Source organism: Camelina sativa, chromosome 1, assembly GCF_000633955.1.
Source record: "Camelina sativa cultivar DH55 chromosome 1, Cs, whole genome shotgun sequence".
NCBI lineage: Eukaryota > Viridiplantae > Streptophyta > Magnoliopsida > Brassicales > Brassicaceae > Camelina > Camelina sativa.
In genome coordinates this window covers 17,288,569-17,314,500 of record NC_025685.1, presented here as the reverse complement: position 1 = coordinate 17,314,500, position 25,932 = coordinate 17,288,569, and the positions used below count along the sequence as shown (strand labels likewise).

At 39.5% G+C, this 25,932-nt stretch overlaps 3 protein-coding genes across 4 annotated transcripts; 1 reads left to right on the top strand and 2 right to left on the bottom strand.

The window, feature by feature from the left end:
* On the top strand, nt 1,048–1,998 carry LOC104709141. Its single transcript, XM_010425799.1, has 3 exons — nt 1,048–1,158; nt 1,240–1,423; nt 1,628–1,998. Exons 1-3 carry the CDS (start codon nt 1,048–1,050, stop codon nt 1,996–1,998), a joined length of 666 nt encoding a protein of 221 aa, XP_010424101.1.
* On the bottom strand, nt 3,390–5,378 carry LOC104793130 (adenylyl-sulfate kinase 1, chloroplastic). The gene is made up of 7 exons (XM_010519423.2): nt 5,036–5,378; nt 4,655–4,795; nt 4,417–4,566; nt 4,212–4,330; nt 4,033–4,117; nt 3,890–3,936; nt 3,390–3,747 (listed from the first exon to the last, which is right to left on the bottom strand). Exons 1-7 carry the CDS (start codon nt 5,223–5,225, stop codon nt 3,652–3,654), a joined length of 828 nt encoding a protein of 275 aa, XP_010517725.1. The 5' UTR covers nt 5,226–5,378; the 3' UTR covers nt 3,390–3,651.
* LOC104793114 (vacuolar-sorting receptor 3-like) lies at nt 20,264–25,932 on the bottom strand. 2 transcript variants are annotated; one of them, XM_010519413.2, is made up of 12 exons: nt 25,459–25,932; nt 24,125–24,817; nt 22,885–22,973; nt 22,705–22,774; nt 22,548–22,631; nt 22,021–22,097; nt 21,875–21,956; nt 21,400–21,482; nt 21,263–21,329; nt 21,046–21,174; nt 20,844–20,953; nt 20,264–20,640 (listed from the first exon to the last, which is right to left on the bottom strand). In XM_010519413.2, the coding sequence occupies exons 1-12, from the start codon at nt 25,754–25,756 to the stop codon at nt 20,542–20,544; spliced, it is 1,881 nt and encodes a 626-aa protein (XP_010517715.1). In that variant the 5' UTR covers nt 25,757–25,932; the 3' UTR covers nt 20,264–20,541. The 2 variants fall into 2 exon arrangements, with proteins under 2 accessions (XP_010517715.1, XP_010517708.1); XM_010519406.2 differs by lacking the exon at nt 24,125–24,817 and adding an exon at nt 23,090–23,782 and having other exon boundaries at nt 25,459–25,920.

The window sequence follows — 25,932 nt, the reverse complement described above, 5'->3', positions numbered from 1 at the left end:
ACCACCGTGGGTTGCTTCTCAACCACCGCGGGTTGCTTCTCAACCACCGGCTCATGTTCCTCCACTCATACCAGAACAACCAGACCTAAATATAATGAGGATTACAACGAAGAAAACCCCAATCCTGCCGCAGAAGAAAACCCTAATCCTAATCCAGCCTACGACTACCAAGAGATGTTAGATGTTATGCTAGCTCTTCCAAGCCGACAACATCTACCACTTCTGTCTGTCGATCCCATCCTCGGCGTTGAGACTCTATGGTAATTTCTCTTTGCTCTTAGTATTAGGTTAAGATTGTTTTGTTGTAGGTTAAAATAGATTGTTTTGTTGTAGGTTGAGAATGATTGTCTTTATGTTACATTCGCTTAGTGGTAGGTTGAGATTGATTGTTTTTGTTGATTAAGTTTTTGGTGGTGTATGATTGTTTGATTGAGACTGATTGTGTTTGATTGTTTGGTTGAGACTAATAACTTGGTTTTGTTTGATTAAGTTTAGTGTAGGACTGCTTTGTTTGATTAAGTTTAGTGTAGGACTGCTTTGTTTGATTAACTTTTCTTTACTTTGTTTGCTTAGTTGTCTTTAAGTTACAACCGCTTAGTGTTACAATGATTTTATAGAGACTAATACTCTGTTTTTGTTTTGTGACAGGTTTAACAGGCGCAAAGGAAAATTTTCTCGGGTGATTGCTGGAATATTTATAAGGAAATTCGATGGTCCTTACTACAGTTGGAAGGTTACTCATATTCACATTCAAGAGAGATATATCAGGACATTTGCGGTAATGTCTTATAGCTTTCAAAGTTTTATTATCTCTCATAACTGACTTAGTATCATTATTAACTTAAATCATTTGCAATATGTAGCGGAGTTCTATTGGGATACTGGGATAACTGAGCTTGTTAAAGAGGGGTTCTTAAAGATAGCCAATAAACGAATGAAAGGCATTGTTAGTCAAGCTAAAAACAGTGGTAAACAACCTATTTGGATTCGTGGAGAACTGTGGGCTGAGATGTGTGATCATTGGATGTTTGGAACGAACCTGATGTAATGGAGAGGAGTTCAAATGCTTCACAGTGCAGAAACTTCGATCGTGGTGGTCTTGGATTCCACAAACACCTTGCCGGTCAGAAATCATATGTGCAAATTCATCAAGAAATGGTAATTTAACATTGCTTCCATGATTTTAACACCCTAAACACCTTGCTTCCATGGTTTTAACATTTTACTATTTCTTTGTAGGAGGAAGAATTTGGCCGTCCGGTATCATTTGGCGAAGTGTTCATGAAGACACATACTCGAGCTGACGGATCGTTTGTTGATCAAAAAGCTAAACAAGTAGCTGAAACTTATGAGAAAACATTAGAGGAGAAACTGTGTGAAGTGGGCGATGATGGTCCAGAAAATTCAGGGAATTCTTCTGAACGTTCAAGTCATCTACTCTCAGCATTGAGGAAAAGAATGAAATCTTTCTTAAGGTACTCTCAGCATTGCTTTCTTAATCCACATTTTGGTTTTCATAATTCACATGGTTTCTTTATTTGCTGAGCATTTTGGTTTCTTAATACTTGTTTCTAGCCTTGACTAACGAAATGCTTTAGTTTTTCTTTGTTTTAGTGTACTCAAACAGATGAGAAGGGAAACCTTTTTGGTCTTGGATCTCTTGTTAAGACACTTAGGAAAGGGAAAAGGAAAGAAAGCTATGCAGAATCTTCTCCATCAACACCAACACTTCTCGAGCTTCAAGAACAACTTCGCAACAAGATAGCTCATCTAGATGCTGAGAATGCCCAACATGATAAGGAGCATCAAGAATCTCAAATGAGGACCAACGAGCTTCTCATCTACATGAAAGAGAAAGATCCAGGATTTGAGACTTTTATTGCTTCCTTGCGACCAAGAGTACCAGCAACAACACCATCAACCGCACCTGAAGACTCCACACCTGAAGACATCATACCACCAGCCACCGTGTCAGGTACTCACCAGCCACCGCGTTAGACACAACACCAGCCACCACATCCCCTTTCTCCACTTACTCAAGTTCTAAACATTTTCTTTTCTAAAAAACATGAATTGCCTGTTTGATTTAATTACTTGTTTTGCTTAGGATGATCTTTTTGGATAATGAATGATTATGATACAATCATTATGCTAATCTTTTGTTTAATGAATGATTATGATATCTTTCTTAATGATTTGGTTTTCAATTTTAATTTATTGTGATTTTTTCTAAATTTGAGAGATAAAACAGGTTTATTATATGCTAAAATGTCACCAAATTGTGACTTAATTTATTTATGTGAAACTATCAGATTAGTGGCAAAATGGTTACTAATATACGAGGACTACTTTGTGACGATAAATTAGGAGTCTTGGAATGGTCACACAAGAATGTTCCTAATATAAAAAGTCTGTAAAGCGTCGCTTATTGGCGACTATATAAAGGCGTCATAATCCAATCGTAATTTTAGCGACCATCTCAAATAGTCGTTTAGTAGGTGATTGCGACTGTTTAGCGACCAATATTGAAGTCGCAAAACGCATGTTTTCTTATAGTGAACTAACAATATCTCTACTACATTTATAATTCTACGGGTACACTTTTATAATTCTATCAGATAAATATATTATTTAACTATCTAAGTATATAACAAAAAATCTATTAACAATTTAAGTTTGTCAGTTATATAAGTTGCAACTGGTAATAAATCTATCAAAAATATCTTCGCTACCCTTTAAAGTCTATCGAAAAACTCGCTTAACAACTAAATCTATCATCAAACACATTTAATCTACTAAATTAGTCTACCGTGAAAATAAATCTATCTAATTAATCTACCTTTCAAAATAGTCTGCCATCACTACAACTAACTCTACCAACTTAATCTACCATTATCCTATAGTCTACCAACTATATTTACCAACTTTATCTACCATTTTAATTTACCTGATTACTCTAGCATCACACCAACGACAGACTTAGTTCTGGTTCCCAAGATTTTCTTTTGTAATGGCATCTTTCGTAATAACGTTTTGTGTACAAAGGGTTCGACGATAATTGATTTTAAAATATTTTCTTATCTTTTAAAACTTTATCTATCATTAGCATTCAATGATAATTATTTTCAAAATGAGGATTTATTTGTGAAAAGCACTGCAAAAATACTAATGTAGATATATTTAATTATTGTCTTCTTTTATAATTATGATAACTTTCTTTTATATATACATCTACAAGTTTATTATTCAGAAAACATCAAACTTATCAAAGTTTGTCTTTAATTATTTTAATAAGCAAAAAACAATTACCACATACTTTTAGAAATTCTGGTAATTCTGGAAATAAAACTTAAAGAATTCTGATAATTCTTTTAGAATGCAATTCATCCTTAACATATGTAAGCTTCCATTAACATCAAGGAAAAAAAGGCTTAACCTTGATTTTCACTCATATTTATCATATACATAGAGTCGTAACAAGAAGATTTAAAATACAAAAAAAAAAAAAAAAGGAACAGCTATGAGATTATATTTATTTTTCAAACTCGTGATTCCATAAAAACAGCCATGGATTTGCTTAATTTTATACTTTGGCTTGTTAAATAGAACTATGACCGTGGAACAACAAAAGTGTTGTGCATCTTAAGTATGCTATGCCTGAAGATAACCCTTGTTTTCTAAGTATCCAACGATTACTTCAGCCATTTCGATCGGAGAAGTTCCTGATCCTTCGCGTCCTAGAGAAATCTTCACACGACACAAGGAAAAAAAAACATAAGGTAAGACAAGAGAATTATGCGAAAAAAAGCTCATGAACTAGGTAAAGAACCATCGCAATGTTTTTGTTCTTGCAGCACCCCATTGTCTCAACAATATTATTGACATTTACCTCGCAGTTCAATGGTGGCTCGTAAGGGTCATCGATCCCGGTAAAACCTGAAGAAACATATCAAAACTGTAAGTACCAATTTTGGATTTTCATTGAAACAAAACAAGTCACACAAATAATACCAACTACACTTCAAGAGATACCTTTGATCTTTCCTGCACGAGCTAGCTTGTAAAGACCCTTAGGATCCCTCGCCTCACAAACTTCAAGCGATACATCCATGAACACCTGTTTGATCAAAACCAATGTTACTAAAAAATATTTGAAAACTTGAATACAATAGAGAGAGAGACTACAAAAACCCGCACTTGTTTGTCTATACCTCAACAAAATCTCCCTCGGGGAGTAAGTTTCGACAAGCGTCCCTGTCTGTTCTATAAGGAGATATTAAACTCGCAATGCAGATGATTCCAGCATCCGCAAAAAGCTTAGCAACCTCTCCTAAACAAAAACCAATCAACAACAGAAATATTAAAAAAAACAAGAAGAAGCATTGGTTTTAACGAGATTTTGTTGTTTAAGCTCACCGACTCTACGAATGTTCTCAGCACGATCCTCAGCTTTAAAGCTGAGATCACGGTTTAAGCCATGCCTAACATTATCCCCATCAAGAATATAACAAAGCTTCCCCTTTTTGTACAACATTTGGTTCAAAGCACAAGCCAAAGTACTCTTCCCTAAACAATTTTTGGAAACATTCAAGATTATATTTTTCACATAGACATAAACCAAAACTTGAAAAGCTGTTTTCTAAAGATCAAAAACCTGAACCACTAAGACCAGTGACCCAAATCACACATCCTTTCTGATCAAGCAATCTCTGTCGATCAACTTTCTCAACAGGACACTCATGCCACTTTATGTTCGTCGAGTTCCCAACCGTAGACAAAGGACCTTGTTTTTTCCCTAATTACACAGAAAAAAAAAAAAAGACAAAACATAAATTCAATCTCTGCCCAGATGAGAACACATGACGGAGAAACCAAAAAAAATTGAATCTTTTTGACAAATCAAACCTAAAAATCGGATTTTTTTTTTTCTTCTAGGGATCATAGCTTACAATGGTGAATCTTTTATGGCAAATCAAAGCTAAAAATCGATTTTTTTTTGTCTGGGAAATCGAATCACAAGATATATGAAACTCACCATTAATAGATTTGAGCTCAGGAAAAGACCCATTTGTGTTATGACTCAGAGTTTGAGATCCATCCATAGAAACACAAGAACGAACAACACCAACGGATCTTGAATGACTACTCAATGAATTGCTATCAGAAAGCCCTTTTGGAGAAGCAATCGAAAGACCTAGCAGCGATTTAGCTCCGGCGGCAATCATAATCACGGTGGTGGTGAGGGGAATGAAGTCCAAAAGAAAATTAAAATTAGATTGAAACAGAAGAAGAACAAAGAATCTAAATTTGCGTTTGTGTTGTGTCTGAATGTTTTTTTTTTTTAATTAAGGAACGAGGAGAATGTGACCGTTAATAAAAAGGGAGATTGGTGTTTTTGTAGGTAGGTGAACACATAAATTGTTGTTGGCCACGTTTTTTTTCATATATAATCAATCATCTAATTGTTTTGTTGTTTTTGGGAATTTATCAAAATGGTGCCTTGATGTATTTAACGTTGATTTGCATCCACATTCCTAAAAACTGAGAAAGTGGTATTATTGATTTGATGACTCTAATTTCAACGTTTTATGTAACTTACTACACTTTATTAGCCCACCAATATGGGAGAGCTATGGTACTATAGACTATAGAGTTTTGGTGTCTGGGTTCTTCATATAGACTATATAGTCAATATGAGTTGTGTTTTATTTTACCAGATAAGTCAAGTCATCATCAGTGTGACTCAAACCATTTTTTTTTTCTTGGTATTAATGTAAAGATTTATACTATTTTCGCAATCTTTTGATAGAAATTACAAAGAAAACAAGAAAGATGAAATACCTAAAATCTACATAAAATCACCAAAAACTACAACACAACCATTTCGTTATCTTGAGTGATTATTGAACCGGTGTCATGTTTGGTCGTTTTGGTTAAACTAAATGTACTTTTTTTTTTCGTTAATGTGGATTTGTTGCATCCAAATTCGTTAACGTGGAATTTTTACGATTTTAATGAATTAGAGATGGCGTCATATTATTAGAGAAATGGTTCTATAGTCAATTTTAGGAGACTCTTACCACACCAGTAAAAGTCAAAGTGTCAGCCCTCTGGTCCTACCGATGTTGGGGTGGGAAAGCATGGGACCGAATTAGATTAGATAATCTCTATTTCCCCCGTGAAGCCAACATCATATCAATATATGAGATCTCTTTGCATTTGTCAACCCTTCTATACGATATCTCAAACATCTTTCGCTGATTCAACAATTTCATGAAAATTCAAAAAAAAAATTTGGACATTTTGCTATTTTTATTTTCCAATCTTAACATATAAAGTTTGATTTTGAAAATTATTCAAGATCATGACACATGTCAAGTATATCGAGAAGATGGTGACATGTGTCAATTTTAAATTTATTAAAATATTTAAAAACAAAAAAAAATGTAAAAGTACTAAATTTATCATAAAAGGAAATTTATAGATAATTAACAAATCATTATTTGTATATTCAAAACAAGTTAGCTTTAACACGTGTCAAAAAAAGTTTAGAAACGGAAAACTAACAATTTTATTATGTAAATTATAAAATTTGGTTTTTTAAGTTAGTCGTTAATGTAATGATGACATATATCAAGTTATTAATTTGATATGTTGTCACATGTCAAAATATGTCATTATCACATGTCATTATATAAAGCTTTGTTTCAAAATTAGCTATTAACATGATTGCGACAAATATGTTGATAAGATTTTTATAGGTGTCAAACAAATTTAGAAAAAGAAAACTATTTTATTATGTAAATTGTAAATTTTGGTTTTAAAAGTTAGTCGTTAATGTAATGAAGAAAAATGTTAAGTTATCCATTTTAGATATTGACATGTGTCAAAATATGTCGTTAATATGATCACAACACATGTCATTATAAAACTAATTTTAGTATATGACATATATCTTACATTGCTTTTAATTTTTAATAAATTATCTCAGTTCTATTTTAGATTACCATCTTATAAGTAACTATTTATCACAGTTTTCCACTATATTCATGTATCTTAAATATTTTTATGTTGTTAAGTGAGTTGAAAATCAATTTAAACACATTTGAACAATTTCATTCTAAATTTATTATAGAAAGAATGATATATACATATCTAACATTTTGTCAATTTTTATATTTATCTCTAGCATCGTACTAGATTATACATATGTCTAAATCTATCATAAAAAAGGAAACTTATAGATAATTAACAACAAATCATTATTTATACATTCAAAACAAGTTCGTTGTGTCAAGTCTATCGATAAGATTTTGACACGTGTCGAAAAAAGTTTAGAAACGACAAACTAAAAATTTTATTATGTATTATGTAAATTATAAAATTTGGTTGTCGTTAATGTGATGATGACATATGTCAAGATATGTCGTTATCACATGTCATTATATAAAGATTTGTTTCAAAGTTAGCTATTAGCATGATCACGACACATGACAAATGTATCGATAAGATTTTGATAGGTGTCAAACAAATTTAGAAAACAAAAACTATTTATTATGTAAATTGTAAAATTTCGTTTTCAAAGTTAGTCGTTAGCGTAATCAAGAAAAATGTTAAGTTATCGATTTAAGATATTAACACGTGTCAAAATATGTTGTTAATATGATGACAACACATGTCATTATAAAAAAATTGTTTCAAAGTTAGTCATTAACATGATCGCGATATGTATGAAATCTATCGATAAATTTGATACATGTTGAGTATATTTAGAAAAGAAAAACTAACAAATTTTTTTATGTAAAGTCTGATCTACAGAGTTAGTCGTTAATTTTAGTATATGACATATATCTTACATTGCTTTTAATTTTTTTAAAAATATCTCCATTCTATTTTAGATTATCATCTTATAAGTAACTATTTTCTCATATTCTTCCACTATATTCATTTATCTTAAATATTTTTATTTATTTTATGTTGTTAAATGAGTTGAAAATCAATTAAAACACCACTTGAACAATTTCATTCTAAATTTATTATAGAAAGCATGATATGTACATATCTAACATTTCGTCTATCTTTATATTTATCTCTAGCGTTGTACTAGATTATACATATGTCTTCTTTATTTTCATATTTTTAAGTTAAATTCACATATATAAAATAAAAGTTTTGATGGTTATACAAAAAAATTCATGTTTATTGGTAAAGATTTAAAAAATATCAGTTACAGTTATCCCACAACAATGGATTGAAGTTGAAAAGATTCATCTCCATAATCTACTTTGGATGTTTGGTTATTTTCTAACATATTCATGAATCATTTTTTTAATGAAAATATCACGTTTTTAAATATTTTTTTAATACATCTTCTTATCTCAAATATTTTTCTGTAAATTCATTTTCATATTTGTATCATTACACTTTTGTGATCTAATAGAAAACTATGTAAAGATCAATATTATGCTTATTTCCTTTATGTCTCAGATTTAAGTGATATTTTTGAAAAAAAAAAGAACTTAATTAAAACTTTGGTCTTTGAGCAAAACAATATGAAATGATATGTATCACTGAAATTAAATTTAGTAAGAATAGAAATTTAGAAAGAAATGATTAGAATGAAAACTAGCTTTCAAACTTAAATGGAGTGAAATACAGTAAAACAAAATAATTTTAAAAAAATCATTTAATTAATCTATAACCACATCACTAGGCTTAAGGTAATATTGGAGCAATTGCAGCTTTTTCTATAACATTTGTGTGTTTTGGTTTATATTTGACGACTTACTTTTTTTTTTTTTTTTTTTTTAAAGTTCGAAGCTATTGTTGTTTTTTGTGCTTTCTCTATATCAGAAGACCACATTTAAGCCTTCATTGATTGGGCAGCTTTCACAGTTTTGATGCAACTTCTCAGTTCTGATAACACTGAAGAACTTCTCTTATATATATATGTATATATATATATATATACACCATTATTTATTTATGGAAATAATGAGAATGATACATATTTACAGGTTCTGATTTATTTGTTTCTGAAATCAAGCTATTCAAACACTTTGAAATGTTGTCTATCACAGATCCCAAGTGCTTCTTGGCCAGCTGCTGTTCTTTCTTATTTACTTGAGAATATCACAAGTTCAGCGATCATCCAAGAGAGAATTTGCATAATTGTTAATCATATTACGAACAGAATGGAGAACTCATCAAGTAAGTTCAATTTCATCTCAATAACAAAATAATGCATGCTACTTCCCTGAGATCATGAATACTTATGAACTTTTATTTATTTATTTTGCAACTGCATAAAGTAATTGCATCTGGCATTATGAGATTATTATATGCATGCTCAAACATGGTAATTTAGACACAACTATTTGTTGTCTCTGCTATTGATGGTATCACTTGGAAGAGAATTGTTGACCACATCATGTCACTGGTGAACAAGGGTTGCATTAAAAGGCTGGTTGGCGTTCTTCAAAGTCCCTCTGTGCAAGCCGTCCGACATGCCTTGAGTGCATTAGACGACATCCTCCGATCATACAACCGTGATCTCTATAAGACACATATCTACAGAAAAAATGTTTCGACAGTGTTTTGGGTATGAAGTTATGGTGTTTCTCATGGAAGAGCATGGTGATACCAATGTTAATGATGCATGTAGCTCTCTCGTTAAGAATCATCTTAATTAGCTAATAGGGGTCGTCCCCTTATTGAGTTCGACGATGAGTTTGTTTAGCCAGCTAGGGCAAAGACTGAAAGTTTCTTGAATGCCTTTAATGAACAATATCGTAGAAATTCCAAGTTGATTGTATGCCAAGCTAGACAATATCTAATTAGTTTTTTTCTTTTTTATTGTTTGGATTTACATTATAAAAAAAGAAAAATTATCGTTTACTTCACTAAACTTTGTTAAAGTAGATAAATGGATGATTGTAACATCCACGAACCAGAATCTCGGTTTGGGATGTGCATCGATCGATGCTGGAGTAGCATCGGTCGGTGCTGACTCAATTTCCTGCGTTTTGACATAAGTTAAACGCTGCGCTTTGGGGAAAAAGAGAAAAAAAACCCTTAAGTCGTTCATTTTGTCTCATAAGACGACTTTAGCCGTTTTTGAGAGAAAAGAAGGGAGAAAAAGTGTTCTTGAGTGTTCTTGGTGATTTCTGGAGATTTGAGGTTGTTCCTGTAGAGATTTGTAGCTGGAATCGTTGTAGGAGCTTCCTAGGAGCGTTGTTTTGCTTGTTTGAGGTTCAGATTCATCTTGGCAAAGGTAAGTGCATGACCATGACTTATCTAAGCTGGAGATTACTCTGATCTGTTTGTTTCTGTGTTGTTAGGCTTGCTAGTATGTTATTTGAGGCATTAGGAAGTTTTCTTGCGGCTTGGGATCGATTCTTGTGGTTGCAGGAACGAAGATCTGGCGAGAAGCTTCGGGGAAAACAATGCTCGGCATGAGCATCGGTCGATGAACTATGTGCGTCGGTCGATGCAAGTGCGAGGACGGCGCGGTTTGACCTAGGAGCATCGGTCGATGCCATGTGGAGGCATCGGTCGATGCGATTAGGGTTTCCGCGTGATGTCAAGCATGTGTCGATCGATTCAAGTGGAAGCATCGGTCGATGCAAGTGAACCTGGTATCGATCGATGCATATCTTGTGTCAGTTGATGCTGGTCCCTGATGGTGTCGGTCGATGCAATCTTGTGTCGGTCGATGCAGAGCCTTGTTTGGTTGTTGATTGTTGTTTGATGGTTAGAGTATCTCTATTGCTTGTGTGTATAGCCCAGTAGATGGGAGGATTGCCTTACTGAGTGTTTATAAAATACTCATGGATTGCAATTTGCGTTTGTGATGCAGGTAAAGGCAAAGTGTGATCGTGGAATCAAAGCAATGAAGAAGAGGATGTTCTAGTGGTTCGCTTGGTTGTCTGGCTTCTGTTAGGTTGCTAGAGTTGAGTCCTAGAATGTTGTTTAGGATTCCTGGTTCTCTGTTTTATGCTGTTTGGATCATTTGTTTATGATTTGGTTTAATGTTGGTTATTGGAATGGTTATGATTTGTTTATGGGATTATTGTTTAGATATTGGTATCTGTTATTTCTGCTGTTGGTTGTACTTGTGGCTAGGTGGCTAATGGGTATGGGACCACTAGTTGTAGTTTATTTATTTATTATTTATTATTTATTTTAAAAAAAAACGGGTCAAGTCGTTTCAGTTTGGTATCAGAGCCCTTACAGTTCTAGGTTTGGGTTCACTAGGTTTCTGTTGTTGATGTTGGGATTGCATGTCTTGATTGATTATGTGAGTTAGTCAATTGTGTGTGGCATGGAATCCTAGAACATCCTCTTCGAGCCTAAAGTGTGATTCCACGGTGAGTTCATGCTTTTTTTGTGTTCCGTTAATTGTGTGTTTAGCCTTCTGTTCATGGTAGTGAAAATGGTTAGAGAGGATGCTGTTGCTGGTCGTGGTCGTGGACGCAGACGTGGTCGTGGTAGGGGGAGAGCCCCAGTGGTTAGTGAGACCGAGGACCAGAGTGTGACAGCAGAGGGTGTCGGCGAGTCGCAGGGTGTCCAGGGGGATTCTGTGAGTGTGGCCGGAGGGGGCGGTGTTGATGCTCCAGTGGCCGGTGATGTTAGGGCTCCTGGTGTGGGAGTTCTAATGGGTGGAGTCACGGGTATCGACCTTGCGGGTTTGTTGGCACCGTTGATTGCAGGTAGTGCCACCATTGGTGGCGGAGGAGCGGCAGCCAGTGGCTGCGGATGTGGGGGTCCATTCTCATTATATCAGCATGCTGACAGAGATGGGTCGTATTCGTACCGAGCGGTTTTTGGGAGGTACTGATCCTACCGCTGTGGAGGCGTGGAGGACGAGTGTGGAACGTAACTTCCATACTCTGAGATGTCCTGAGGAGTTTTGGGTGGACATTGGGGTCCACCATTTGACTGGTGATGCATAGTTGTGGTGGAGTTCTGTGGCAGCCAGGAGAGTGCAGAGGGAGATGTCTTGGGCTGACTTCGTCTTGGAGTTCAACCGCAAGTATTTCCCTAGAGAGGCACTGGATAGGTTGGAGGTGCAGTTCCTTCAGCTAGCTCAGGGAACTTGGTCAGTGCGGGAGCTTGACTTGGAGTTCAGTCGACTTCTGAGGTATGGGGGTCGGGATATGGAGTCTGAGGAGGCTCAGATCAGGAGGTTTTTGAGAGCCCTACGTGATGACTTGAGGGTTCACTGTAGAGGGCGGAGTTACACTACGCGTGCAGAGCTGGTTGAGACTGCAGCAGGGATTGAGGAGGATATCCGAGCAAAGTCAGTGGCGGCTAGCCCAGCAGTCCAGCCTAGCAAGGCTCAGCATCATCGAGGTTCTAGCAAGGGCGGCAAGCCTGCGCAGGGAACCAAGAGAAGATGGGAGGCTACTCAGAGGCCGGGTGGTCCGAGTTATTTCGGGTGTGGAGGCAAGGATCACAAGATTGCTAGCTGTCCCAAGAGGATTGCTCCGACGGCAGCAGATCGTGTGTGCTATCATTGCAGGGAGCCAGGGCACATCATGCCCTATTGTCCCAAGTTGCAGCCGGTAGCAGTGGCACGGATTGAGCAGGCGCCATTTTTTTACACGACTGTCCAGACTGGTGGGACCAGGACCGGGGCGATCAAATGTATAATTTGTGGTACTTTGTTCTTGTGAATTCTTAGTAAGTTCAGATTTTACGTTGTCCTGTGTTAAAGTGTTAGGTTCTCAACACATGAGGTTTGTGTAGGGACCTTGTTGGTTGGAGGGTTTAAGTCCCATGTTATGTTTGATTCCGGAGCTACTCATATCTTCATTACCCCGGACTGTGAAGAGAGTGCGGGTATCGTGGGAGATCCCAGAGTGCGTACATGAGTTGTCTGAGGGTCATTGGTAGAGCGAGGGGTATCGATATTCAGATCGCAGGAGAGTCTTGGCCTGCGGATTTGCTTATCAGCCTAGTGGAGCTGTATGACGTCATCTTGGGGATGGACTGGTTGCATCGGCATATGGTTCATCTGGATTGTCATAGTGGAGTTTGAGCGCTCAGGAGGGAAGTTGGTTTATCAGGGGATTAGACCGACTTCGGGGAGTCTCGTGATCTCGGCCATTCAGGCTGGGAAGATGATCGAGAAGGACGTGAGGCTTACTTGGTTACTATATCTATGAAGAGTCAGTGGAGACGTCTACGATTAGCGGTATTCAGGTTGTAGAGGAGTTTGAGGACGTGTTCCAGTCGTTGCAGGGATTACCACCTTCTCGGTCTGATCCTTTTACGATTGAACTGGAACCAGGGACGACACCTTTATCCAAGGCTCCTTATAGGATGGCCCAGCAGAGATGGTAGAGCTAAAGAAGCAACTAGAGGATTTGTTGAGCAAGGGATTCATCCGTCCTAGTGTATCACCGTGGGGAGCGCCGGTGTTATTCGTTAAGAAGAAGGATGGGAGTTTCCGCTTGTGTATTGATTACAGGGGTCTCAACCGGATCACTGTGAAGAACAAGTACCCTCTTCCGAGGATCGATGAGTTGTTGGATCAGTTGAGAGCTGCTACTTGGTTCTCCAAGATAGATCTGGCGTCGGGTTATCATCAGATCCCGATAGATGAGGCGGTTGTGAGGAAGACTGCTTTCAGGACGAGGTATGGGCATTATGAGTTTGTGGTGATGTCGTTTGAGTTGACTAATGCACCAGCTGCGTTTATGAGATTGATGAACAGCGTGTTTCAGGAGTTTCTGGACGTGTCTATCATCATTTTCATCGACGACATCCTGGTTTATTCTAAGAGTCCTAAAGAGCATGCAGTGCATTTGAGGGCAGTCCTGGAGAAGTTGCGGGAGCAGAAGTTGTTTGCTAAGCTGAGCAAGTGTAGTTTCTGGTGGCGTGAGATGGGTTTTCTGGCAGCGTGAGATCGGTTCTCTGTGTCACATTGTGCCTGCAGATGGGGTTTCTGTAGATCCGGAGAAGATTCAAGCTATCATGGATTGGCCTAGACCGCAGAATGCCACGGAGATAAGAAGTTTTCTCGGTTTGGCAGGGTATTACAGGAGATTTGTGCAGGGGTTTGCGAGCAGAGCACGTCCTATGACTAAGTTGACGGGGAAGGATGTCCCTTTTGTCTGGTCCCAGGAGTGCGAGGAGGGCTTTGCAAGCCTGAAGGAGATGTTGACTACTGCTCTGGTGTTGGCTTTGCTTGAGTAGGGAGAACCCTATGTGGTTTATACAGATGCATCTAGAGTGGGTTTGGGATGTGTGTTGATGCAGCATGGGAAGGTGATTGCCTATGCTATGTGGCAGTTGCGGAAGCATGATGACAACTATCCTACTCATGACTTGGAGATGGGTGTTGTGGTTTTTGCCCTGAAGATTTGGAGATCTTATCTTTATGGTGAAAAGGTACATGTGTTTGCAGATCATAAGAGCCTGAAGTACATATTCACTCAGCCCGAGCTGAACTTGAGGCAGAGGCGGTGGATGGAGCTGGTGGCGGATTATGATCTGGAGATAGCCTATCATCCTGGTAAGGCTAACTTGGTTGCATATGCTTTGAGTCGGAAGCAGGTGGCTTTGGCTCAGGAGCAGGATATGGATTCTCTGGTAGGAGAGATCAGTGCGTTGAGCTTGTGTGCGGTTTCTCAGGAGCCGTTGGGTTTGGTTGCAGCTGATAAAGCAGATTTGTTGAGGAGAGTGCAATTGGCTTAGGAGTCGGATTTGGGGCTGGTGAATGCATCAAAGGATGTTGATTCAGAGTATCAGGTTTCGGCTAATGGTACTATTCTGGTGCATGGGCGGATCTGTGTGCCCAAGGATGAGGAGTTGAGACAGGAGATTCTGAGAGAGGCTCATGATAGCATGTTCTCTATGCATCCAGGAACGACTAAGATGTACCGAGATCTCAAGAGGTACTATCGCTGGGTCGGGATGAAGAAGGACGTGGCTAGTTGGGTTGCGAGGTGCGATGTGTATCAGTTAGTGAAGGCTGAGCATCAGGTACCAGGTGGTTTGCTAAAGAGTCTTCACATTCCATAGTGGATGTGGGATATGATTACTATGGATTTCTTGGTAGATTTGCCAGTGTCCAGGACGTTTGATGCTATTTGGGTCATTGTGGACCGGTTGACTAAGTCGGCACATTTTCTGGCCATCAAAAAGATTGATGGAGCAGCGGTCTTGGCTAAGAAGTATGTGAAGGAGATAGTCAGGTTGCATGGGGTGCCAGCGAGTATTGTGTCTGATAGGGATTCCAAGTTCACTTCGGTGTTCTGGAGGGCATTTCAGGGAGAGATGGGTACTAAGGTGCATATGAGTACAACTTATCATCCCCAGACAGATGGACAGTCAGAGAGGACGATCCAGACGTTGGAGGATTTGCTGAGGATGTGTGTGCTGGATTGGGGTGGCCATTGGGCAGATCATTTGAGCTTGGTAGAGTTTGCTTATAACAACAGTTACCAGGCGAGTATTGGCATGGCACCTTATGAGGCTTTGTATGGGAGGTCGTGTCGTACACCGTTATGCTGGACTCAGGTGGAGGAGAGGAGCATGTACGTGGCAGATTTTGTTCAGGAGACCTCAGAGAAGATTCGGGTTCTCAAGCTGAACATGAAGGAANATAGCATGTTCTCTATGCATCCAGGAACGACTAAGATGTACCGAGATCTCAAGAGGTACTATCGCTGGGTCGGGATGAAGAAGGACGTGGCTAGTTGGGTTGCGAGGTGCGATGTGTATCAGTTAGTGAAGGCTGAGCATCAGGTACCAGGTGGTTTGCTAAAGAGTCTTCACATTCCATAGTGGATGTGGGATATGATTACTATGGATTTCTTGGTAGATTTGCCAGTGTCCAGGACGTTTGATGCTATTTGGGTCATTGTGGACCGGTTGACTAAGTCGGCACATTTTCTGGCCATCAAAAAGATTGATGGAGCAGCGGTCTTGGCTAAGAAGTATGTGAAGGAGATAGTCAGGTTGCATGGGGTGCCAGCGAGTATTGTGTCTGATAGGGATTCCAAGTTCACTTCGGTGTTCTGGAGGGCATTTCAGGGAGAGATGGGTACTAAGGTGCATATGAGTACAACTTATCATCCCCAGACAGATGGACAGTCAGAGAGGACGATCCAGACGTTGGAGGATTTGCTGAGGATGTGTGTGCTGGATTGGGGTGGCCATTGGGCAGATCATTTGAGCTTGGTAGAGTTTGCTTATAACAACAGTTACCAGGCGAGTATTGGCATGGCACCTTATGAGGCTTTGTATGGGAGGTCGTGTCGTACACCGTTATGCTGGACTCAGGTGGAGGAGAGGAGCATGTACGTGGCAGATTTTGTTCAGGAGACCTCAGAGAAGATTCGGGTTCTCAAGCTGAACATGAAGGAAGCTCAGGATCGACAGAGGAGTTATGCCGATAGGAGGAGGAGAGATCTTGAGTTTCAGGTTGGAGATAGAATGTACCTCAAGATGGCCATGTTGCGGGGTCCTAACAGGTCATTGACTGAGACTAAGTTGAGTTTGAGGTATATGGGTCCGTTCAGAGTGATTGAGCGAGTTGGACCGGTGGCATATAGACTGGAGTTACCTGAGGTTATGCGTGCTTTCCATAAGGTTTTCCATGTGTCTATGTTGCGGAAGTGTCTTCGTGAGGATGATCAGTTGTTGGCTAAGATTCCTGAGGATCTTCAGCCTAACATGACTTTGGAGGTGAGACCAGTGAGGGTTCTCGAGAGGAGGATCAAGGAACTTCGGAAGAAGAAGATTCCTTTAATGAGAGTCCTTTGGGATTGTGATGGTGTTGAGGATCAGACTTGGGAGCCTGAGGCGAGGATGAAGGCAAGGTTTAAGAAGTGGTATGAGAAGCAAGCCGCGACTTGAGCTTGCCTAGCCTGGTCTCATCTGTAATCCATGGCTGGAGCGGGAATGGAGTATTCCAGCCCATCTCTCTTGTTTACTTGGTCGCTTGGGATGGTTGGTTGTGCAACTAAGTAACAAGATGAGGTGGTGTTTGGGGTACAATATTTCCGTGAGGCGCTGGTTTGCGGGAAAGTTTCCTGGAATAGAAGTTTCTATAAGTGGGAAGTTTCCAGAAGTGGTAAGTGCTAAAAATGGAAAGTTTTATGTGAGTTAGAATTTGTCCATTTTTAGTGGCGGAGAGCCTTGGAGGGGGGCTTGTGTGGCCTTAGTGGCGGACTTTTGAGTTGTTGCGCCGTGTGTGGCGGTCTTTTGAGTTATTGTGTGGCCTTTGTGGCGGGCTGTTTAGCCATTGTGTGGCCTTTGGGCGGGCTGTTTAGCCATTGTGTGGCCTTTGTGGCGGGCTGTTTAGCCATTGTGTAGCCTTTGTGGCGGGCTGTTTAGCCATAGTGTGGCCTTTGTTGCGGGCTGTTTAGCCAGAGTGCCTGTTGAGGCGGTCCTTCGGGACAGATGGTCTTTGTGACGGTCCTTCGGGACGAGTGGCCTTGGTGGCGGTCATTTTTAAGTCATTTGTTTGGCCTTGGTGGCCGTTCTTTTTAGGACATTTGGTTGGCCTTGGTGGCGGTCCTGTTTAGGACATTTGTTTGGCTTTTGTGGCGGCCCGTTGGGCAGTGAGATGATCCTTGTGTGGTCATGAGGTATTCCAGTGAGGGGATATGTGGNGCCATAGTGTGGCCTTTGTTGCGGGCTGTTTAGCCAGAGTGCCTGTTGAGGCGGTCCTTCGGGACAGATGGTCTTTGTGACGGTCCTTCGGGACGAGTGGCCTTGGTGGCGGTCATTTTTAAGTCATTTGTTTGGCCTTGGTGGCCGTTCTTTTTAGGACATTTGGTTGGCCTTGGTGGCGGTCCTGTTTAGGACATTTGTTTGGCTTTTGTGGCGGCCCGTTGGGCAATGAGATGATCCTTGTGTGGTCATGAGGTATTCCAGTGAGGGGATATGTGGTTGGTAGGACATCGTGTTGTCTTACGCGAGCCACAGGAAGGAAACCTGGATAGGGATAGGACTCAGACGTGTTCAGAATTGTTTGTTCGCGTCTCTTGGGGGACTTAGGTCCTCCTAGTACCGTCATATTCTAAGACTTTGTGGCTTGGGAGTATGGCTGGTATATCGGCTTCGAATGACGATCCGGGAGCGCGCTGTAAGGTGGCAACCAGAGAGACGAGTATTAGACTCCCTTATGTATATATATATATATATATTATGGCATGCGGGCTTAGGCCCGATGAGGAGCCAATATTATGGTATGCAGGCTTCGGTCTGATGAGGAGCCGATAAAAACTCAAGGTTTAGGCCTGTGAGTAAAAAGGAGAGTCCAAAAGTCAAGAGCAAATAATGCCTGGAGCGTGAGTCTATCGCCTAGAGGTGACCTTTCGTGTATCGGTCGGAGGAGTGCGGGCCGTGGAGACGGTAGCACATGATTCCTTTGCTGAGTGTTGTTCGAGATTCAAGGACGAATCTAAATTGGTGGGGGAGAATTGTAACATCCGCGAACCGGAATCCCGGTTTGAGATGTGCATCGATCGATGCTGGAGTAGCATCGGTCAATGCTGACTAAATTTCCTGCGTTTTGACTTAAGTTAAACGCTGCGTTTTGGAGAAAAAGGGAAAAGAAAACCCTTAAGTCGTTCCTTTTATCTCATTAGACGACTTTAGCCGTTTTTGATAGAAAATAAGGGAAAAAAGTGTTCTTGAATGTTCTTGGTGATTTCTGGAGATTTGAGGTTGTTCCTGTAGAGATCTGTAGCTGGGATCGTTGTAGGAGCTTCCTAGGAGCGTTGTTTTGTTTGTTTTAGGTTCAGATTCATCTTGGCAAAGGTAAGTGCATGACCATGGCTTATCTAAGCTGGAAATTGCTCTGATCTGTTTGTTTCTGTGTTGTTAGGCTTGCTAGTATGTTATTTGAGGCATTAGGAAGCTTTCTTGCGGCTTGGGATCGATTCTTGTGGTGCAGGAACAAAGATCCGGCGAGAAGCTTCGGGGAAAACAATGCTCGGCATGAGCATCGGTCGATGCACTATGTGCGTCGGTCGATGCTAGTGCGAGGACGGCGCGGTTTGACCTCGGAGCATTGGTCGATGCCATGTGGAGGCATCGGTCGATGCGATTAGGGTTTCCGCGTGATGTCGAGCATGTGTCGATCGATGCAAGTGGAAGCATCGGTCGATGCAAGTGAACCTGGTATCGATCGATGCATATCTTGTGTCGGTCGATGCTGGTCCCTAATGGTGTTGGTCGATGAAATCTTGTGTCGGTCGATGCAGAGCCTGGTTTGGTTGTTGATTGTTGTTTGATGGTTAGAGTATCTCTATTGCTTGTGTGTATAGCCTAGTAGATGGGAGGATTGCCTTACTGAGTGTTTATAAAATACTCATGCATTGCAATTTGCGTTTGTGATGCAGGTAAAGGCAAAGTGTGATCGTGGAATCAACGCAATGAAGAGGAGGATGTTCTAGTAGTTCGCTTGGTTTTCTGGCTTCTGTTAGGTTGCTAGAGTTGAGTCCTAGAATGTTGTTTAGGATTGTTGGTTCTCTGTTTTATGCTGTTTGGGTCATTTGTATATGATTTGGTTTAATGTTGGTTATTGGAATGGTTATGATTTGTTTATGGGATTATTGTTTAGATATTGGTATCTGTTATTTCCGCTGTTGGTTGTGCTTGTGGCTAGGTGGCTAGTGGATATGGGATCACTAGTTGTAATTTATTTATTTATTATTTATTATTTATTAAAAAAAAACGGATCCAGTAGAAATTCTACAGTTAGGAAAACATGATAGATACATCTACTGATCTGGTTAGAAGCCAAAGTTCTAAAACTATTCTATGAAAACTTTCTACCCTGAAGAAGTTAATAAAATAGAATTGTTATTAATATTATCAACGATGTACGGGACAGACATACACCGTTCAGCCACTACTAAGCCATTGCTCTGCTCCGTGTAAATCCCTGCATTAGTGCTTGAAATCTCTAAAAATGAACATACAAGTATATCCTGTTTACCTGATTTCTCTACAAATGAAGATATTATCTAGCATTCCAATCCAAATTTTTAAACTTGAAAATTTAGTTTTATAACTTGAGATGTCGCAATATAGGGAGATCGAGATTCAACGTCCACGAACTTTTCTTATTTCGAGAGCACAAGCATCGTAACGAAAGATTCAGCTTATCAATTCTTACTGTACACATAGTGCAATGTTTGAAAAAATCCAAGAAATTTGAACTTCACAACTTATTAATTGATTGTTAAATCCCAAACCAACAACAACAATTTGTATATATTGATTGGACAACGTAAGATGAGAAATTGGCAACATGTCATGAACTTTTAAACTATTCACTCTCTCTATCTCTTGTCTAGTTCTCAGAAGCTACATCAGAGTATTCCTATTACAAAAGTCCCATGGACAGAAGTGAAAAAAACGACGAAGTTACTAGAACCTCTTTTGTATGCAAAAATACACTGTTTGGTAAGAGAGTTACAAAGATACAGAGGCGAAAAAACACCGGCGTTAAGGGCCACATCAATCAAAAGAACGTGTCACCTTGGGTCCTTTCCCGGGAATAAATAGATTCTCTCAGGCGCGTTCATCATTCACATGGTTTTGGACCTCCGGTTGGCTGTCCAGTGGCATGTACTGTGCCATTATGGCTCTGATCTCTGAGTCCATGTATTGCTGTAAAACCAGAACATAGAAAGGTTACAACTGTTTCCCCAAGCAACGGAAATGGCAACTGTGTTAAGGTCCAAAGAAGTAAATATGAGGTTATAGTATAACTATGTTTAAATAGACATCTCAGGCCACAATAAAACGAAGATTAATCTTTGCTTTTTAACACAGCAGACAAAAGAGATGAAGGATGAACTGAAAAAGCTTACCCTTAACCTATATTTGTAAACGAGGTACGCCCCACCAGCTGCAAGTCCCAGTGATAACATAATAAGCCAAACGGCTGCCCAAGCTGATCTCACTTGTGCACCCGTCTTGCCTAAATTTAAACCAAAAAAAAAACAGTACAAGTTATTTGTATGCATGAGAATATTAATAGAAGTGTAGAAATCCTAGTTCAAGAAAACTCACTGATGCAAGTGTCATGGTCTCTCATGTAGAGAAGGTCCCCACTACAAGAGCACTCAAAGCTTCCCCAGGTGTTCTTGCAGCTACATTCCGGGCACTGACAGGCTTTCTTCTCTTTGCACTCATTAATGTCTGGTGAAGGAAGCACGGAAATCCTTAACTAGATGATTAGCAGTAGCACAAAGAAGTACGGTAACCCTAGTTTAAAAGAGGGTCTAACCTTCACACTTTTTAATACCATCTCCTTTGAATCCCGGAGGACACTGACACTTAACAATGTCCTTGTCCTGAAGGCATTACAAGTTGAGACATGAGAATATGCTTACAGGTGAAGCAGAGTGAAGAATAAACACTAACCACACAAGCAGAGAACGCATGTCCATCTCTCTCTTCATGCCAGCAACCTCCATTGTTGATTGTGCATCTCCCAGGCCCGCTTGCTGCAATGCATAAACCAATTAGATATGAAATGGGACAAAACAACATTACAGACGCACAAAAAAGGGCATAAACACACACATCATCTATCTCAGATAGTATGATGGGAAAGATGGAATAACAGTTCAAAGCTTTCGTGAGACTGAAACCAACTTTACATTTTAAATAACAACAGGAAAATGTGAGCTATTTAAAATCTAAGAGGGTATACTGAAACTTTCTTTACAATTCACAATCTAAGAGTTATACAGAGCTGCTAAAAGACGTTCACCAAATGTCGCTGTGCAAGTAACTAGACTATTATGTTGCATTGTTGCCATATTTAGAATGCTACTAAATAATACAAGCCTGATAAAATTATAAGAACTAGTCAAAATATGACATGAACACTCACGTTCACAGTGGCTGTAACCATCCCCTTTGAATCGCACACCATCAACTGTAGGACACTCGCATACCCTTCCGCGAAATGTATCCTACACAGATCAAACAGATTAATAATGATATCACAGAAACTATTCCAAGCAATTTCACATCTACCTTGCAAGCAGTTATGTTGGCTGATTTATCTTGCCAACAACCGCCATTGTTATCTAAGCACTCGTTTGACTCCACCTCTGCAATTGTAACAGAAGAAAAATTCAATTTTCACAATAAGTGTTAGCAGATCTGATCACTATTTTAGTTCACAATACGTTCCAAACATTTATTTGATGTCGAGCATGGGTCATCAAAACTCAACTTTATAATATTAACAGACAAATCCTGGTCAAAACATAGAGGTGTGTATATCAGTATTGGGTTGGATAATTAGGATCAGATAGTTTGGGTACAAGCACAGGCAGATGTGGGAATCTATAAATTAATTCCCCATTGAAGATAACTATTGCTCGGGTATGGGTCAGGTATTTCACAAATTTGGTGGGGTGGGATTCCAGACACTTAAACCAACAAAGATTACGCGATACAGCCAAACATATTCCGATGGGTACACAGGTAAAGGTTATCAGGTGAGAATGAGTACAATCAGAAATGCCTACAAATAGTCAAGACCAACAATATTATACCTGTGCTGAGACATATAGCTGGTTCAGTGGTCTCCTCAAAACCAGAGCATAGAGCCTTGAGTACTGCACTCTTCTCCAACTTGCCTGCAAGGGAACACTTTTATAACAAGCTAAACTACATGTATTGAAGTCTTAAGTTCAACTCTGCAAGACAAACCTCGGTACTGTCTGTTGTTGACAACCAAGGTAGGCAATATGGTAACATCCCCCCTTGAACCCTTGCCAACCTACATAATATATTATGTAAATCTCAAACAGGTTCCTAAAAGAACATAACATTGACATGCCTGCAGAAAAATTCAGACGTAAAAAAAGACATAAGTAAAGTTTGTCATACTTGAGCATCTTGTTCTTCCTTTAGAACTGGATTGTCCATGTCAGCATCAGGGTCTCCCATACATTTGTCAAGTTTTCTACTATCAATTCCTGTACAGACATAGAAAATAATTGATCTGAACTATCATAACTTACCCGACTTGTAAGCATTATTATCCCATAACAAAAAAGGGGGGATTTTTGCTTCCTATGAAAGAAACACTCACCAAGAGATTTGATAACAGAATCAGCACAATCTTTGTTGTATTTCTTTTCCTTCATGGGACATCTGATCTGGAAATCAGTGACATAATCCCACCAGACCCAGGGTTTCCCAGTTTCATTCGCCACCTTGTAAACACAAAGTTGTCTCAAATTTTCGACAACAACGTCTTTTCCATCATATCCTGAGCTGAAGTCCTGTTCTGGATCAGGAGCGCAATACCTTCCCTTGTTGATACACTGAGACTTGCACTGCCGGCTCAGAGTGAAAGTGTGAGGGCAATACCAGGTGATGTAGTGAGGTCTAAACTGCGTGAAACCTCCTTTCTCGAGAATCTGAGCGGCACCCTTGAAATCCTTGACGAATTCCATCAACATGTCACACTTAACCCCACATTCATCATTGCTGTTGGTCCACAATTCATACTCAACACGGTCATCAGGGTGCGGAACAGCTTCTCTCCAGTCAAGATTCAAGTTGACCATATCCCCTCCACTAATGGCTTTCTTCAATTTTTCACCAAAACCTTTGGTAACAAGAGCAGAAGGTATGGTAATATTCTCAATGTATTTTGCAGACGCAACATCCTCTTCAGGTGTATCCATGGTAATCAAAGGTTCATCAACATTGTCTGCCACAAGAACAGCAGAAGCACCGGCTTTCTGTGCATTCCAGACCTTTAAAGCGAAAAAACAATCTACACAACAACACATAACTTCCCATCATTAGGCTAAGTAAGTTAAGATATGATTGATTATGCAGAACAGTCAAAGTAAGATAAAATAACCATCACACCCTAAAGACTAAAATCTCTAATCTTGGGTGTATTAAACACAATGATCTCAATCTAACTTTAAATAGAGTGGCCTAAATCTAACATCAGTATCAGTTGTAAGATCTTCAATGATATTGCCAGAAGTTAAATATAAGACAACAGACTCCATTAATTAGAAAACCAACAAAATCCTAATTAGAAANAGCATTATTATCCCATAACAAAAAAGGGGGGATTTTTGCTTCCTATGAAAGAAACACTCACCAAGAGATTTGATAACAGAATCAGCACAATCTTTGTTGTATTTCTTTTCCTTCATGGGACATCTGATCTGGAAATCAGTGACATAATCCCACCAGACCCAGGGTTTCCCAGTTTCATTCGCCACCTTGTAAACACAAAGTTGTCTCAAATTTTCTACAACAACGTCTTTTCCATCATATCCTGAGCTGAAGTCCTGTTCTGGATCAGGAGCGCAATACCTTCCCTTGTTGATACACTGAGACTTGCACTGCCGGCTCAGAGTGAAAGTGTGAGGGCAATACCAGGTTATGTAGTGAGGTCTAAACTGCGTGAAACCTCCTTTCTCCAGAATCTGAGCGGCACCCTTGAAATCCTTGACGAATTCCATCAACATGTCGCACTTAACCCCACATTCATCGTTGCTGTTGGTCCACAATTCATACTCAACACGGTCATCAGGGTGCGGAACAGCCTCTCTCCAGTCGAGATTCAAGTTGACCATATCCCCTCCACTAATGGCTTTCTTCAGCTTTTCACCGAAACTTTTGGTAACAAGAGCAGAAGGTATGGTGATATTCTCAATGTACTTAGCAGAAGAAACATCCTCTTCAGGTGTATCCATGGTAATCAAAGGTTCATCAACATTGTCTGCCACAAGAACAGCAGAAGCACCGGCTTTCTGTGCATTCCAGACCTTTAAAGCGAAAAAACAATCTACACAACAACACATAACTTCCCATCATTAGGCTAAGTAAGTTAAGATATGATTGATTATGCAGAACAGTCAAAGTAAGATAAAATAACCATCACACCCTAAAGACTAAAATCTCTAATCTTGGGTGTATTAAACACAATGATCCCAATCTAACTTTAAATAGAGTGGCCTAAATCTAACATCAGTATCAGTTGTAAGATCTTCAAAGATAAAGCCAGAAGTTAAATATAAGACAACTGACTCCATTAATTAGAAAACCAACAAAATCCTAATTAGAAACCGAATAAGGAAATATACACCATCTTAGGCTAAGTAAGTTACGATTAGTCGATTATGCAGAACAATAAAGGTGAGACAATATCATCAGCACATACATACTCAACTCAACGACGAACCAATAAAGAAGAAAGGCAGTAAATTCTCAGCGAACTTGACAACTAAAATCTCTTACTGATGAAAACACTTAACCTCGGCGGGCTTCCACTAAAACTTCAATAACACAAAAGCACTAAATCTAACATTCAACTGTAAGATCTGTAAAACACAAATATCAAATATGTGACTTAAATCAATCGGAAACTGAGTAATGCAAGAACCCTAGGAGGAGGACCATCAAATTCAAATGTGCATACATATGTACCTCCACGATCAACCAAGAGGAAAATAGGTAAAGCACCAGGCTGAGACTTGAACGAAATCGAGAAATCGCTAAACTCTTTACACGATTTATGATTCTCTCTGGGATAAACCACCGTACCAGCCATACTTCCACCGTACTGAGGAATCCCAAAGTTTCCAATTGCACTGTCATGAGTTCCCTTTATAGTTTCCGGCGAAGTTACCGACAAACTGTTCTTCTCCACCACGAATCGGGCCTCGGTCATCACCAAGAGGGAGAGAAGCAGCCATGGGAGAAAACACAGGAGCTGCTTCATCATCTTCGAGATGTCCGTCTCAAAACACCAACAAATTCAAAGGTGCGTATAAGCACAACGATTGAGTTTTGAAGTTCTCTGAAGGTATAATAAAGGACTTGACGACGCGACGAGTGTTTCTCGAGCAACAGAGAGGAAATAAATAAAACCCGGGTTGGTTCAACGGTTCGGGTGTGACT